The sequence below is a fragment of the Macaca thibetana genome, chromosome 3 (genome assembly GCF_024542745.1).
Source record: "Macaca thibetana thibetana isolate TM-01 chromosome 3, ASM2454274v1, whole genome shotgun sequence".
NCBI lineage: Eukaryota > Metazoa > Chordata > Mammalia > Primates > Cercopithecidae > Macaca > Macaca thibetana.
In genome coordinates, this window is record NC_065580.1 from 75,248,082 (window position 1) to 75,261,222 (window position 13,141).

The window sequence follows — 13,141 nt, forward strand, 5'->3', positions numbered from 1 at the left end:
AGCTCCTTGACAGATCTGCCATTGTGTTATAGGATTTGGGCAAAATAGTTGAGCCTTTTACCCTATTAAATAAATAAAAGGAAATTGCACATGATTGAAACCAAATGGGAATCTACACTTATGTACTGACATTTCTTTCTATCCATATGGCTTCTTTGGCATATGTGATATTGAGAACCCATTGAATTGCCTGGCCTGGAGCCATCTTGGCTATTTGGTGCAGCTTCTTTCTGAAGGACCTTGGGCTTGTATCTGAAGGAAGGGGGAAAAAATTGCATTGGCTTTAGCTTTTTTCTTTTGTTATGCTTGCTCTCGGATTTTCAGCTTGTGCCGACCTCGATCTTTGAACTTGTCTCCTGTCTTCAGAGTGGCAGCTTACTTCTGTGCACATGGCAGTGTCTTCTAGAGCTGCTGGAGGCAAGGCAAAACGAGTCCCAAAGACAGTAAACAGTACAATGGAATGCAACTATTAATTAAAAGTAAAAATAAAGCAGCCTGGCATTTTTCTTTGTTTTGAAAGAGACTTTTTAATTACCAGGTTCAACATTTACCCTTTCTCTATCTGTCACTTAGGCTCTCATGGCAAATGCAGCTTTTATTCCACAGAGCACATTTCCCTCGAAATGCAGACATACAACAGATTTTTCTGACTGTCTTTGACCATTTAAAATTATTCAGAATCACTTATTTAATAATCTTTTAAAGTTTTATAGACACCCTGTTTTATTTTTAATAGGTCACATCTATACTAACAAAATAATATGAAGAATCAAAATTATCTGGATGGTTCATGCTAGAGAGATATTTGACTTGAGTTATCTGGATAGCTATTTTGATTCTCCATTTTACTTTGTTAGGGTGGACATGGCCTCAGAATCCCTATGTTAATTCTGTCTAAATCATTTCAAATTTTAATTTCCAAAATACAAAAAATTCACTGGACTTTTTTCCTTTCCTTTTCTTTCCTTTTTTTTTTTTTTTTTTTTTTAAATCCCATCTCAATGTCTCCTGGCCATACAACCACTTTAATTTGGGCCCATTTGTTTTGATTTGTCTGACACTGCTCTTCACCAGTGCAGCCACTGCATTTTTTAACATGGGATACCTGTTATTTTCATTATTTAGTCCCAACCCCTATGTCTCCCTCCTCGAAATCAGTGAGCACTCCCAGTGAAGCTGGAAGCCAAGACTCAGGCGATCTGGGGCCATTAACAAGGTAAGAATTGTCCCTTTAAAAGGCCATGATGGGTGCCAATTAAAAAAAAAAAAAACAGCAACAACAACACAGTTAGAATACTGTGAAATGTGCATGTATTTGTATGTGTACTTGGACACTTTATATTTAAATTTATGGTGACTTGCTATTTTTAGTGGCATAGCAATGATCTTGAACACTAGATATGATCAACATATATCATCCTTCTTTCAGTGGGCTCATTTAGTACCATGTGTCTTGCTTAACAAACACAAACATATCCATTAGCTTAGGCTTAAAAAAGGCATGTATACATATGTAACAAACCTGCACATTGTGCACATGTACCCTAGAACATAAAGTATAATTATAATTTTTAAAAAAAGGCAGGGAGAGCAAAGATAAATTGAATATATATCCAGCTTCTTATTATCCTACTTTGGTTTTGGTTTCCATGAAAGTCTTTGTGAATAGAATACTGAGATGTTCTAATTCTAAATTTAATTTTTTAAGTGTATTATTTGCTTAGTAAAAGTTGACTAATTTGAAAACTCAGTCACCTAAGTATTTTTATTGTATTATTATTGGTAGTAGTAGTATCAGGATTGGCTGCTTCTGTTTAGTGAGTTCATTGCCAAGTTTGTATTGTACTATGTAGATTCACAGATTATGTAACTTCTGAAAGTGGATATAGACATTCTGTAATTTAATCACTGAAGAGGTATCCAAAAGGTAAAGATGTAAAAAGAAGAAAGGAGAAGTTTCATAAATGTAGATGGAGTCACGGTAGCTCTCCAAATCCAGCTGTCTTCGCCAGTGTTCACACATGCTGGGGTCCACAGGCAGGAATTTATGTGAGTACAGCAACTGCACCCAATTCTTAAAGGCCAGATGTCCCCCTCATAGATCAAGCTGGTTGAGCTCACATGGGACGATGGACCCAATTTTTCTGCATTTTCCAATTTTTCCTGAGAAGCTACAGATTCAGACATTCAGGTGATAATCTCCTAAATGTTAAATGTTAATGACTTTTGTTCCAAGTAGTTATGGGCCAGATTTGGCCTGTGGCCTGGCAATTTATGAACTCTAGCTTTGACTCTTAATTAAAAAAAAATTCTAAAATACTTTAATCAAGTTTTTAAAGAAAAGAAGAAACAATCATCCACAGCACTGCTGTTCTAAGAAGTCGTCCTTTTGGCTTGTCTATGTACCTTTCCAGTCCTTGTCTGTGTGCATTTCTTGCCTCCATATGTATTATTGGGGCAAAGATATAAAATTTTGCATTTTTCTCTTTCCACCTAAGGCATTAGCATAAGCATTTTCTTCTGAAAGTGCACTATTTCTATACAGGCATAGTTACTTTGGTAGCTGAAAATCTGGACATGAACATAATCTAGCATTGACCTGAGCTGCAGGGTTATTTGCTTTTGAAACCAATATGTGAGACTGGAATTACCTTGCCTATTTCTGCCTGTTGGTGTCCTTCAGACTTGAATATTTTGTTTTTATAGGCCCTTTGGAGACCAGTGGACACTGCTTTCAATTAAAAAAAAAAAAAAAGGAGAGGTTTTTGAGGGCACAAAGCTGGTTTATTTTAGCAAATCGCTTTTGTGATTTGGGGTAGCACACGTCTTCTCTCATCTTTTGCTTTGAACACTTCAAAAGGTCTTTGAGGGAGAACAAAGTAATAGCAACACAGTTGTGTAAGATCTAACATTTATTCAAGAGCTGGCACAATATAATCACATTTCTTGGGGGAGGGGGCGTCCATTGGTCCATCATTAAGTTAATGTATTTGACCATTTCTGTATCATGATGGTGCGTGTCATTACTGCTTAGCTTCAAGGGTGCAGTTGGCAGCATTCAATTCTATTACTGACTTCACATTTGAGGAGCCCTTTTGAAAACTTTCTAAAGAAAGCTGACCTATGCTGTTAGTACTCTGGGGACAACAGCAATTATTTCTTCTCAGAGAATTTTATTCTTTATTTCTTTCTCCATCTTAAGTGATTTTTTTTTTTTAACTTTGTGAATCACTTTGGAAGAGGTGCAGCCTACTCCTACCCAACACAACAGTAACTTCAATTTTTTATAGGAAAGTTCTTGCAAGATTGAGTACCTAGAAGTCAGTAAATAAATCTCTTGCAAAGTGCAGGTTTCATAGAAATGCAAGAAAATTTGCACTGAAACATGATAGCTTTCAGAAAAACTAAGCACAAAGTTTGCTTTAGGAGAACACATTAGGAATGGCTTAGTAAATTCTGCCCTTGTTTTGAACTTAGGAAAATTCCACACAAATTTATGTTTTTTCTTTAATAAAATAAATATGAGGTTAAATTGCAGGAGAATGTTATATTTCAGTTTTTTAAAATTCCACTTTGAATGTCTTTTTATGTAGAAGACACATCTTTGAAATCAATTTATATTAACTTTAACACTTCATAAAACAGGAGACTGGGAAAATAGTTCTGTAATTCTTAAGAATATAACTCTATGCTCATAAATTTGCCTATTTGTGTGGAATTTGAACTCTTCAAAAAATGGAAAATCTTTCAGAAGATAACAAGAATTAAATTAACACATCTGGCCATAGCTAAAGGCACATATAAATTCTCTCATTCATTTGCCAAAATTTCAAACCAAAGCTAAAATTTTCTTTAGAAAGCCAAAATTAGCAGACATTTCTTATAATCCTTGTAACTAGTTAATCTGCAAATTGGCATACTCAATGTACTTTATTATAGAGAAGAAGTTAAAATAGTGCTTTTAAAAAAGTATAACAAAAATCCCTCTTACTGATTTTTTTTTTTTTTTTAATTTTAAAGAGACCATCTTGCTCCATTGCCCAGGTTGGAGTACAGTGGTGCAATTATAGCTCACTGTAACCTCAAACTCCTGGGCTCAAGAAATCCTCCTGCCTCAGCCTCCTGAGTAGCTGGGACTACAGCCATGCACCACCATGCACAGCTAATTTTTATTTTTACTTTTTGTAGAGATGGAGTCTCGCTATGTTGCCCAGGCTGGTCTGGAATTCCTGGCCTTAAGCAATCCTTTTGCTTTGGCCTCCCAAAGTGCTGGGATTAGAAGCGAGAGCCACTGCACTCAGCTACCTCTTACTGATTTTTAAGAGCACTTGAGAAAATTTTAAAAAATGGGTAGAGAGTAGAAATATATGTTTTCAGTTATGCTAATGATTTAATTTTAAAATTTCACTTAAAGTGTCACAATTTGTTTTGCAATTTATGCTTCCATCGTTATATCCCATTTCTCATTTACAACTTATATTTGTGGTTTTATCTTCTATCTCCTGATCAGTTTTGGTAGAATCAATTAATCATTGCTAGTTAATTATATTGGCAAGCAACAAGCTCTTGGATTTTAAAAGCTTGTAGAAAAGGTTAGTTTGAAGGGTTAGTTTTACTTATAAACATAAATGAAAAAAATCTTTGATATACTGTAAGCAACTGGAATCCAACATATTAAGAGGATACTATGCTATGGTTAATTAGTATTGTTTCAAAAATGCAAGGTTATTTTAGTATAGGAAAATGTCTTACTACATAATTTAGCATACAAAAAGGTCAAAGAAGGAAAAATAATCATTGCAACATGTACTTAAATTATACTTAAGACATTTAAACACTTATTCCTGTATTTTAAAATGTAGTAAACTAGTAATACAAAATATTTTCTCAATACGGTAAAGAATATTTATCTGAAACAGCTTACGCTTTTTATACATAAGAGTGAAGCATTAGCACTTTATAGCCCTGAAAAATGGCTTTTGTTTAGTTGAACATGTCACTCATCCTCAGAAAGTGGTGAATTCCTTGAAAGTAGGGACTAAGTGATACCCCTGTAGTAGGTATTTGATAAATGTTTGTTGAGTGAGGTGTGGTAGCTCAGAACTGTAATACCAGCTACTTGGGAGTCTGAGGCAGGAGGATTGCTTGAGGCTAGAAGTTCAAGAAAAGCCTGGGCAACATAGCATCCAAGATTTGAAAAAAAAGTTTGTCAGCCGGGCGTGGTGATTCACACCTGTAATCCCAGCACTTTGGGAGGTTGAGGCAGGCGGATCATGAGGTCAGGAGATGGAGACCATCCTGGCTAACATGGTGAAACCCCATCTCTACTAAAAATACAAAAAATTAGCCAGGCGTGGTGGTGGGTGCCTGTAGTCCCAGCTACTTGGGAGGCTGAGGCAGGACAATGGCATGAACCCAGGAGGTGGAGCTTGCAGTGAGCCAAGATCGTGCCACTGCACTCCAGCCTCAGCGACAGAGCAACACTCTGTCTCAAAATAAATAAATAAATAAATAAATTCTGCTTTTTACCGATGAGGACACTGAGATGCGCAGAGAGAATAAGTAATTTTCTCAAGTTCATACAGAGTGTTGTTTTGCTACAGTGCTAGGTTTTTACCTAGGCAGGTTGATTCAAGTTTCCGCAACGTATACCTCTATGCTACATAATCTCTAACAGTAGTTGATATGAGTGATACACAACCTACTGCATAAGGTTATTGTGAGGATTATACAAAGTAATACTCTATAAAGTACTCAGAAAGGAGGCTGGTGTATACTAACTATATGTGAGTTTTAGCAATTACTATAATTTTTTCACATTTTAATTTAGCCATTTTTCTGATGGGGAAAAATCTTTTTAGATCCTCTCTTAGAACATGTTGGTATAATTTTCAATTTTAGTAAGCATTGCCTGTATCTTTATCCAAAGTAATTATATAAAATTATTAAACATGACAAGGCAAAGGACAGATTGCAATCTTTGCCCCTATAGACCACATTCTGGGTTGCCCACTCCTTACTCACTAACCTTCAGATAACAACCAGAGTGAATTGATCTAAGTGAAAATCATTCCGCCAACATTTATTCTTCTCATTCACATGGATGGCTCACAGGGGACTTTGCACTAGGAATTTTCTCATGTTTAGTTGTAATTCCTTAGGGTTCTCAATGACAGAGCTGAACTAGAAGGTGTACTGGCCTGCAAAAATCTAGGAAAGTGTAGTGACCTCATAAAGTTCAGCTGGACACCACGGTATAGGCTAAAACCTGTCCCAAATGGAAAGAAACTTTGAAAATGTTTTCAAAGTTAAAACATCTCTCGGCCAGGCGTGGTGGCTCACGCCTGTAATCCCAGCACTTTGGGAGGCCGAGGCAGGTGGATCATGAGGTCAGGAGATCGAGACCATCCTGGCTAACACAGTGAAACCCTGTCTCTACTAAAAATACAAAAAATTAGCTGGACGTGGTGGCAGGCACCTGTAGTCTCAGCTACTCAGGAGGCTGAGGCAGGAGAATGGGGTGAACCCAGGAGATGGAGCTTGCAGTGAGCCGAGATGGTGCCACTGCACTCCAGTCTGGGAGACACAGCGAGATTCTGTCTCAAAAAAAAAAAAAAAATCTCTCAACATGATAACATACTGTGCAATCTCCTGTCACAATAATAACACCCATTGCATAACATCCTTAACAAAATAGTCTGAAGGGGAGGTTTCTGATGTTTGTCTTTGATGAGAAGTGCCATGGAGGGTAGTAAAATAATTAATTTTTGTCTTTTTTTTTTTTTTTTTTTAAACCATCTTTGGTCTTAACACCATCATTAAGTTCTACTTTTCTTTTTTTTTTTTTGAGACTGAGTCTCCCTCTGTCGCCCAGGCTGGAGTGCAGTGGCCGGATCTCGGCTCACTGCAAGCTCCGCCTCCCGGGTTTACGCCATTCTCCTGCCTCAGCCTCCCGAGTAACTGGGACTACAGGCACCCGCCACTACGCCCGGCTAATTTTTTGTATTTTTTTAGTAGAGACGGGATTTCACTGCATTAGCCAGGATGGTCTGGATCTCCTGACCTCGTGATCCGCCCATCTCGGCCTCCCAAAGTGCTGGGATTACAGGCTTGAACCACCGTGCCCAGCAAGTTCTACTTTTCAATCAATCAAGACATTCAAGCCTTCCTCCAACATTTTATTTTTAAAATCTTTTCTTTTCTTTTTTTTTTTTTTTTTTTAAGACAAAGTCTCTCTGTCACCCAGCCGGGAGTGGTGGCACAATCTTAGCTCACTGAAGCCTCAAATTCCTGGGATCAAGCTATTCTCCCACTATAGCTTCCTGTGTAACTAGGAGAACAGGTGCATACCACCACACCCAATTAATTTAATTTTTTTTTTTTTTTTGTAGAGACAAGGGCTTGCTATATTTCCCAGGCTGGTCTTGAACTTCTGGCCTCAAGTGATTCTCCTCTGTCTCCATCCTAAAGTGGTGGGATCCTCCTGCCTCTCCCTCCCAAAGTGCTGAGATTACAGGCAGGACCCATTCTGCCCAGCCTAAAAATCTCTTACTATTATGGAAACAACACCTGTGCATTTTGTACAACTAGAAAATATAAATGAGCAAAAATAACAAAATAAAAACATCATGTTTCCAACACCAGAGATCAGCACTCTTAGCACCTTAGTGCTTATTCTTTTATATAATATGTATGTCATCATGTATAATAAGTGACATCTTACTGTGAAAACTGTTGAACCTGCTTTTCCAATCAAGTATCTGTATTTTTATATTTCAATGTATTTTTACCTTATCTAGTATCAACACTATCTTCACATTTCCCCAATTGACCCCAATAAAATCCCGAAGTATTTAAAATTGATGCCTGTGCTCACAATTAGCAGCATTTCTTAACCCAAAACCCTAATATTTGTAGTTTTTTCTCTAGGGAGGTGAGGCCCCTGCCAAGGGTACCACAAATGCAGCAGATGGAGAAATGTCTTCTAAAGCACGTCACAGGAGAATGATGGTACAAAGGGAATGGATTAAAAGTCACTTAGGCTTTCAGCTGCATGTGTATTTCAGATTAGAAGGGACAAAGGGACAGATTTCTTCAGTGTTCTCTCTTCAGCTTGAATACTGGACCTCCATATAATTACTATTCAGTTTCTTATTGACAGAAAGCTTTGGTAAAATTTAGATTCTTGTTTTTGGGCTACAATAATTTGTTGTGGGCAACTTGTCCTGTCTGCATGTAGGTACCACTTTTTTTTTTTTTTTTTTTTTTTTTTTTGGTGACTTCAGGAAAGAAAAATGTGTTCTGGGGCCACGTGGGCATAGTACTCAAAGGAAATCCTTAGGACCTTCACCTTTATCCACAGTTGGATTCTGCAGAATTCTTTGGAACTACATAAACCTCTCTTGACCCATTTGGGTAAAACCAGCATCATCTTCCAAGATGCTCTGATAAATCGAAGGCTAAAGGGAAGGCATAAAGGAAGTATTAGTAAAGGTGAAAAACATAATAAATAATACAAGACTATGGGGAAAATTTAATAAGACTATCAAAATTTTGCTTATACAAAAAATTTTTAAAGTATCACTATATAAAGAGAGATTGACAGGATACTACCAGCTAATTGGACTTTGGGGAGACTGAAGTCGCTAATTCAAGGTTGGTTAAAAGTCAGTCTCTTTGTAAATTAAAATAAGATTTACACTATACGGTTTTCCTTTATGCAGCACAATAAGTTCAAATTTTTTGATGTCATTATCTTCAGGCAAAGTGTACTGTATGTACCCATATGGTTATAGTAACACAGTAAGCATCTATTTTAGGAAGGGGTAGCTGAGCTTTCTTCTAGAGAAACTGCTTGCTTGACAGCAGGACTTCTGTGTAAGATTTTGGGAAAACATGCTCTTGTTCTATGATGGGAAGTCCTACATTTCTTATTGAATCCAGCTCAGATGGACTTCCCATGTGGCTTAGTGTGGCTCGCTTTGGAGCTCCATGTTAGGGCTCAGGTGTTAGACGACAGATGGAAAATTCTCCCACCATAAATTAAGAAAAATGCTTTTTAAAAAGAGCCTGATGTAAGTATGTATTTCACTGTTCCACTTTTATTTCTGACATCAGAAAATCTTTATCATCATTGCCTGTCCTAAGTAAGGAAAAAATTGAGGTCAGGAAGTAAAACATTAACTCATTATTTAAATTCCATCCTTTCTTAATTAACATCACTTTAATGAATGTGACAGATTGAGTGATATGATGGATTTTAAAATGTCCTTATTATTTCGTGTATTACTTTTGGAAACGGCATTTTAAAAATTAGATATTTAGCGATGGCATTGACTAGATATTTTCTGTTTGGTACTATGCTTACATAACCCCAAACTGTTTTCACTGAGTCACTAGTGATTTGTTTGACAGAGAAGACATGTGGAACAAGAGTTCAGAGAAACTGTGGGACTCAGGAAAGCTCTGTATTCTGGCTTTGAGCTTTCTCTCCATCTTAGAAAAGAAAGAACATGAAAATTTGAGTTCCAGTGCAGTTGCTTCAGGGACTAATTAAAGTTACTAAGAGAAGATGGCTGGCCTGCTTTTGTTTTTTACCACAAATCAGCAATATGTTGAGCATTTAAAAAATAATAATGTTCATAGAGACAGGGTCTCGTTATGTTGCCCGAACTGGTCATGAACTCCTGGTCTCAAGTGATCCTCCTGCCTCGGCCTCCCAAAGTGCTGGGCCATCATGCCCGGCCAGTGGTCACCATTTTTATTAGATAAGATATGCTTTCCTTCTTCAGTGTGGAAGTGAGTCTGAAAACTCTCCTGCGACCATGTAGTGACATCACACTGAGTAAGACTGAGTTTTCCCTAAGTGCTTTGATGGATATTAAGGGAGTTAGGCAGACATGCCCTGATTTATTATTTCATTTTTTAATAAAAAAGTAAAAACTGTTTCTTTTGGAATCAACTTGCCCTCACACATCATGCTCATCTACAGAAAATCCAGGTAAAGAATATCCATTTGTTCATTCATTCATCAAGTCATTCAGTAAACAATTGAGAATTTATTGTCTATCAGATACTACACTAGACCTTCAAGGAATATAAAGATTCTTCTTACTTCTAAAGAACAAGTAAATTGACAGATTTAATTTGAATCTAAGGAAATGTTGTTGTGTAGTTACAGCTCTCAAATATGCATACTCAGAGAAGAGCTCGATGGTAATGAGGACTTTGGGGTTATTTTGCAGAAGATATATGGTCACCTATGTGATTGCCCGGGGTTAGAGGACAGAGAGGTGAGAGGAGAAGACAGAATCCTGGTTGGAGAATGCCTGTCTTTATTGGAATGGAAAGAGCAAGGGTACTGCCAAAAACACAGTGAGAGAGGGAGGAAAAGAAATAAGATTTTCAGGGCCAAGAAAACTAAAAAAAGACTAAAGACTATGCCAAGAAGGAGCCAATAGTGACCAAAATGAGAGAGAGCAAAGTTAAGGAACAAGAACTGACCATGGGATTTGATGATTTGGAGGTGGTTGTCGTCATCATTATCATTTTTTGTTATTATTATTATTATTGATGCTGTTTTATTTTCATAGGCTGAGTTCCTGGGAGCAAAACTAGTGCAGGAGTAATTCTATTTTTTATGGTTCCTGCCACATATTGGCATATTACTTCCCAAAGAACTTTGCTAATTTAAATGCTGCCAACAGTGTATGAGAGTGCCTTAGCCACACTGAGTGTCAGCATTATAAATGAGAGATTTGTTAAATACTGCCTTCCAAATATTAATTGAACATCTCTTTCTTGTAGCCAAAGACTAGAAAAGGTAAGAACAAAAACACTCTTTAAGAAATAATTCTAAGGCTTTCTGCTCTGAGGTCTAATAAAGATGGAAAGAAGAATGGAAACCACCAACTTGCTTGTTGGTAAAAGCTGAACAGGAAGAAATTAACCACTCATCAGAGTGCAAGGTCTATGCAACACAGACATTATGTCTTTCACTCCTAAGTTACACTTTCAACAGATGGCCAAGGACTTTTTAAAATTTTCACTTCTGTCTCATAAACTGAAGCTGAGCGAATAAAATTGAGCCAATGAAAGGGGAATCTTATAAGAAATTAGAAAGTAATGAATTGGTACAAGGCTTAAAATACGAAATTCTGCTTGTCTCTTGGTAGGTTACTGCTAGTTTGAAGAATTTTGATATTTGTCTATTCTTTTTAAAAAATATTGAAAAACAAATTGACCCACAAATTATAAATTAACCACTACATGGTAGGCATTTTTGGATAAGATGCCAGAGGCTACAATGTTTTTGATATGTTCAAGGTTAAATAAGTGAGTGATTATTTTCCATGTTGGGAAGCTTCTGTATTTTGAAACGAAGTTAGGAAATGTGACCTTAATTGGCATGTCCAAAACACCTAATCCAACCCTGGGACCATAGAACCGTAACAGTGGCCTCTGAACACATAACAGGGCTCCTATGAAAGAGAGATCAGAGATCCCACTTACACAGACCCTCAGAAAGTTAACCTAAGAAATCAGTTGAAACTAATCAGAGCAGCCGAATGCAACTCATAAAAATAAGCAAACAAACAACACCAGGATGGTTCCCCAGCGGGGAATACTAGACAGAAATTTAATTGGTAGAGTTAAAGAAAGATTGTATCAAACAACAAGGGCTAGGTTGGTTATCCCAGGAATTCCAGAAAGGGGAGACTTGGGTAGCAGTGAGGATGATGTCTGGTCTTGGGGAGAGATGAGGTCATGGTGGGGTAGGGCAGGGGAAGCTGTGATAGTTAAACATTCAGCATCACCTGCTCTAGTCCCAAAGATACTGCTAGACATCTGGCTTCCCAGGAAGCTGGGCTTCAAGGAGAGAAGACTTTGTCAGGCTTATATATTTGTCTGCCTGGTTATTATTGTTCTCACAACAAATTGCTAAGTTGGCATCTGAAATACAGCAGTCTTATAAGACCTAGTGGACTAACTCAGCCACCTAAGTCCAATAAGCTAAGTACTGAGGAAAATGAATTTAAGCCCATATCCTACCCCCTCCTCCAAGACCAGGTCAAATGGAATCTCTAATCTTTTCAGTGGAAGTGTGTCTCCTTGCTGTGACTTCCAAAGGATGATGAAAGTGCAGTTAAATGCCTGGCTGGCTGGCACGCAGCAAACACTAAGTGAAGGGAAATTATAATGATCACTGTTCTTAATCTGTCTTTCTTATGGCATTTATTAATATTTTCAGCTCATATTTATTCAAACTTTAAACTGTGCCAGTCTCTGAGCAAGTGATGAGAGCTACTTTCTTCCTTGTAGATGTTAGCGGTATATTATTAGGCATAAATATTCATATGTCTCATTTCTTTTACCAAAATGTAAAATTCTTAAGTGCAAGTTCCATGTCCCTCAGCATACATGTGGTACTGCAGGGTAGGGGGAGCTGTCATAGTTAAACATTCAACATCACCTACTCTAGTCCCAAAGATACTGCTGGACATCTGGCTTCCCAGGAAGCTGGGCTTCAAGGAGATAAGACTTTGTCAGGCTTATATATTTGTCTGCCTGGTTATTATTGTTTTCACAACATATTGCTAAGTTGGCATATAAAATATAACAGTCTTATAAGACCTAGTGGACTAACTCAGCCACCTAAGTCCAATAAACTAAGCACTGAGGAAAATGAATTTAGGCCTAAATCCTACCCCCTCCTCCAAGACCAGGTCAAATAGAATATGGCAAGTTTTGCCTTCAGTCTTGTTCTACTAAACTATATATATATGTTTTGGCTTTTTTTTTTTTTTTTTTTTTTTTTTTTTTTGAGACAGGGTCTTACTCTGTCACCCAGGCTGGAGTGCAGTGGCATGATCTCAGCTCACTGCAGCCTCTGCTTCCTAGGCTCAAGCTATCCTCCCACCTCAGCCTCCTGAGTAGCTGTGAACACAAGCGAGCACCACCATACCTGGCTAATTTCTGTATTTTTTGAAGATGCAGGGTTTCGCCCTGTCGCCCAGGCTGGTCTTGAACTCTTGGACTTGAGCAATCTGCCTGCCTCGGCCTCCCAAAGTGCTGGGCTTACAGGCGTGAGCTACCGCGCCAGGCATATTTATATATGTTTTATCTCCTCATAATAACTCTA

At 37.7% G+C, this 13,141-nt stretch overlaps 1 protein-coding gene across 5 annotated transcripts in view; it reads left to right on the forward strand.

Moving 5' to 3' along the window:
* Window positions 1-13,141, forward strand: part of DYNC1I1 (dynein cytoplasmic 1 intermediate chain 1) — a 318,520-nt gene that overhangs the window by 40,116 nt on the left and 265,263 nt on the right. For 3 of the 5 annotated variants that reach the window (XM_050782914.1, XM_050782917.1, XM_050782919.1), the window contains exon 4: window positions 1,075-1,216. In XM_050782914.1, the coding sequence (XP_050638871.1) occupies window positions 1,075-1,216 (142 nt within the window). The remainder of the gene's footprint in view (window positions 1-1,074; window positions 1,217-13,141) is intronic. The other 2 variants (XM_050782915.1, XM_050782918.1) reach the window with 1 other exon arrangement.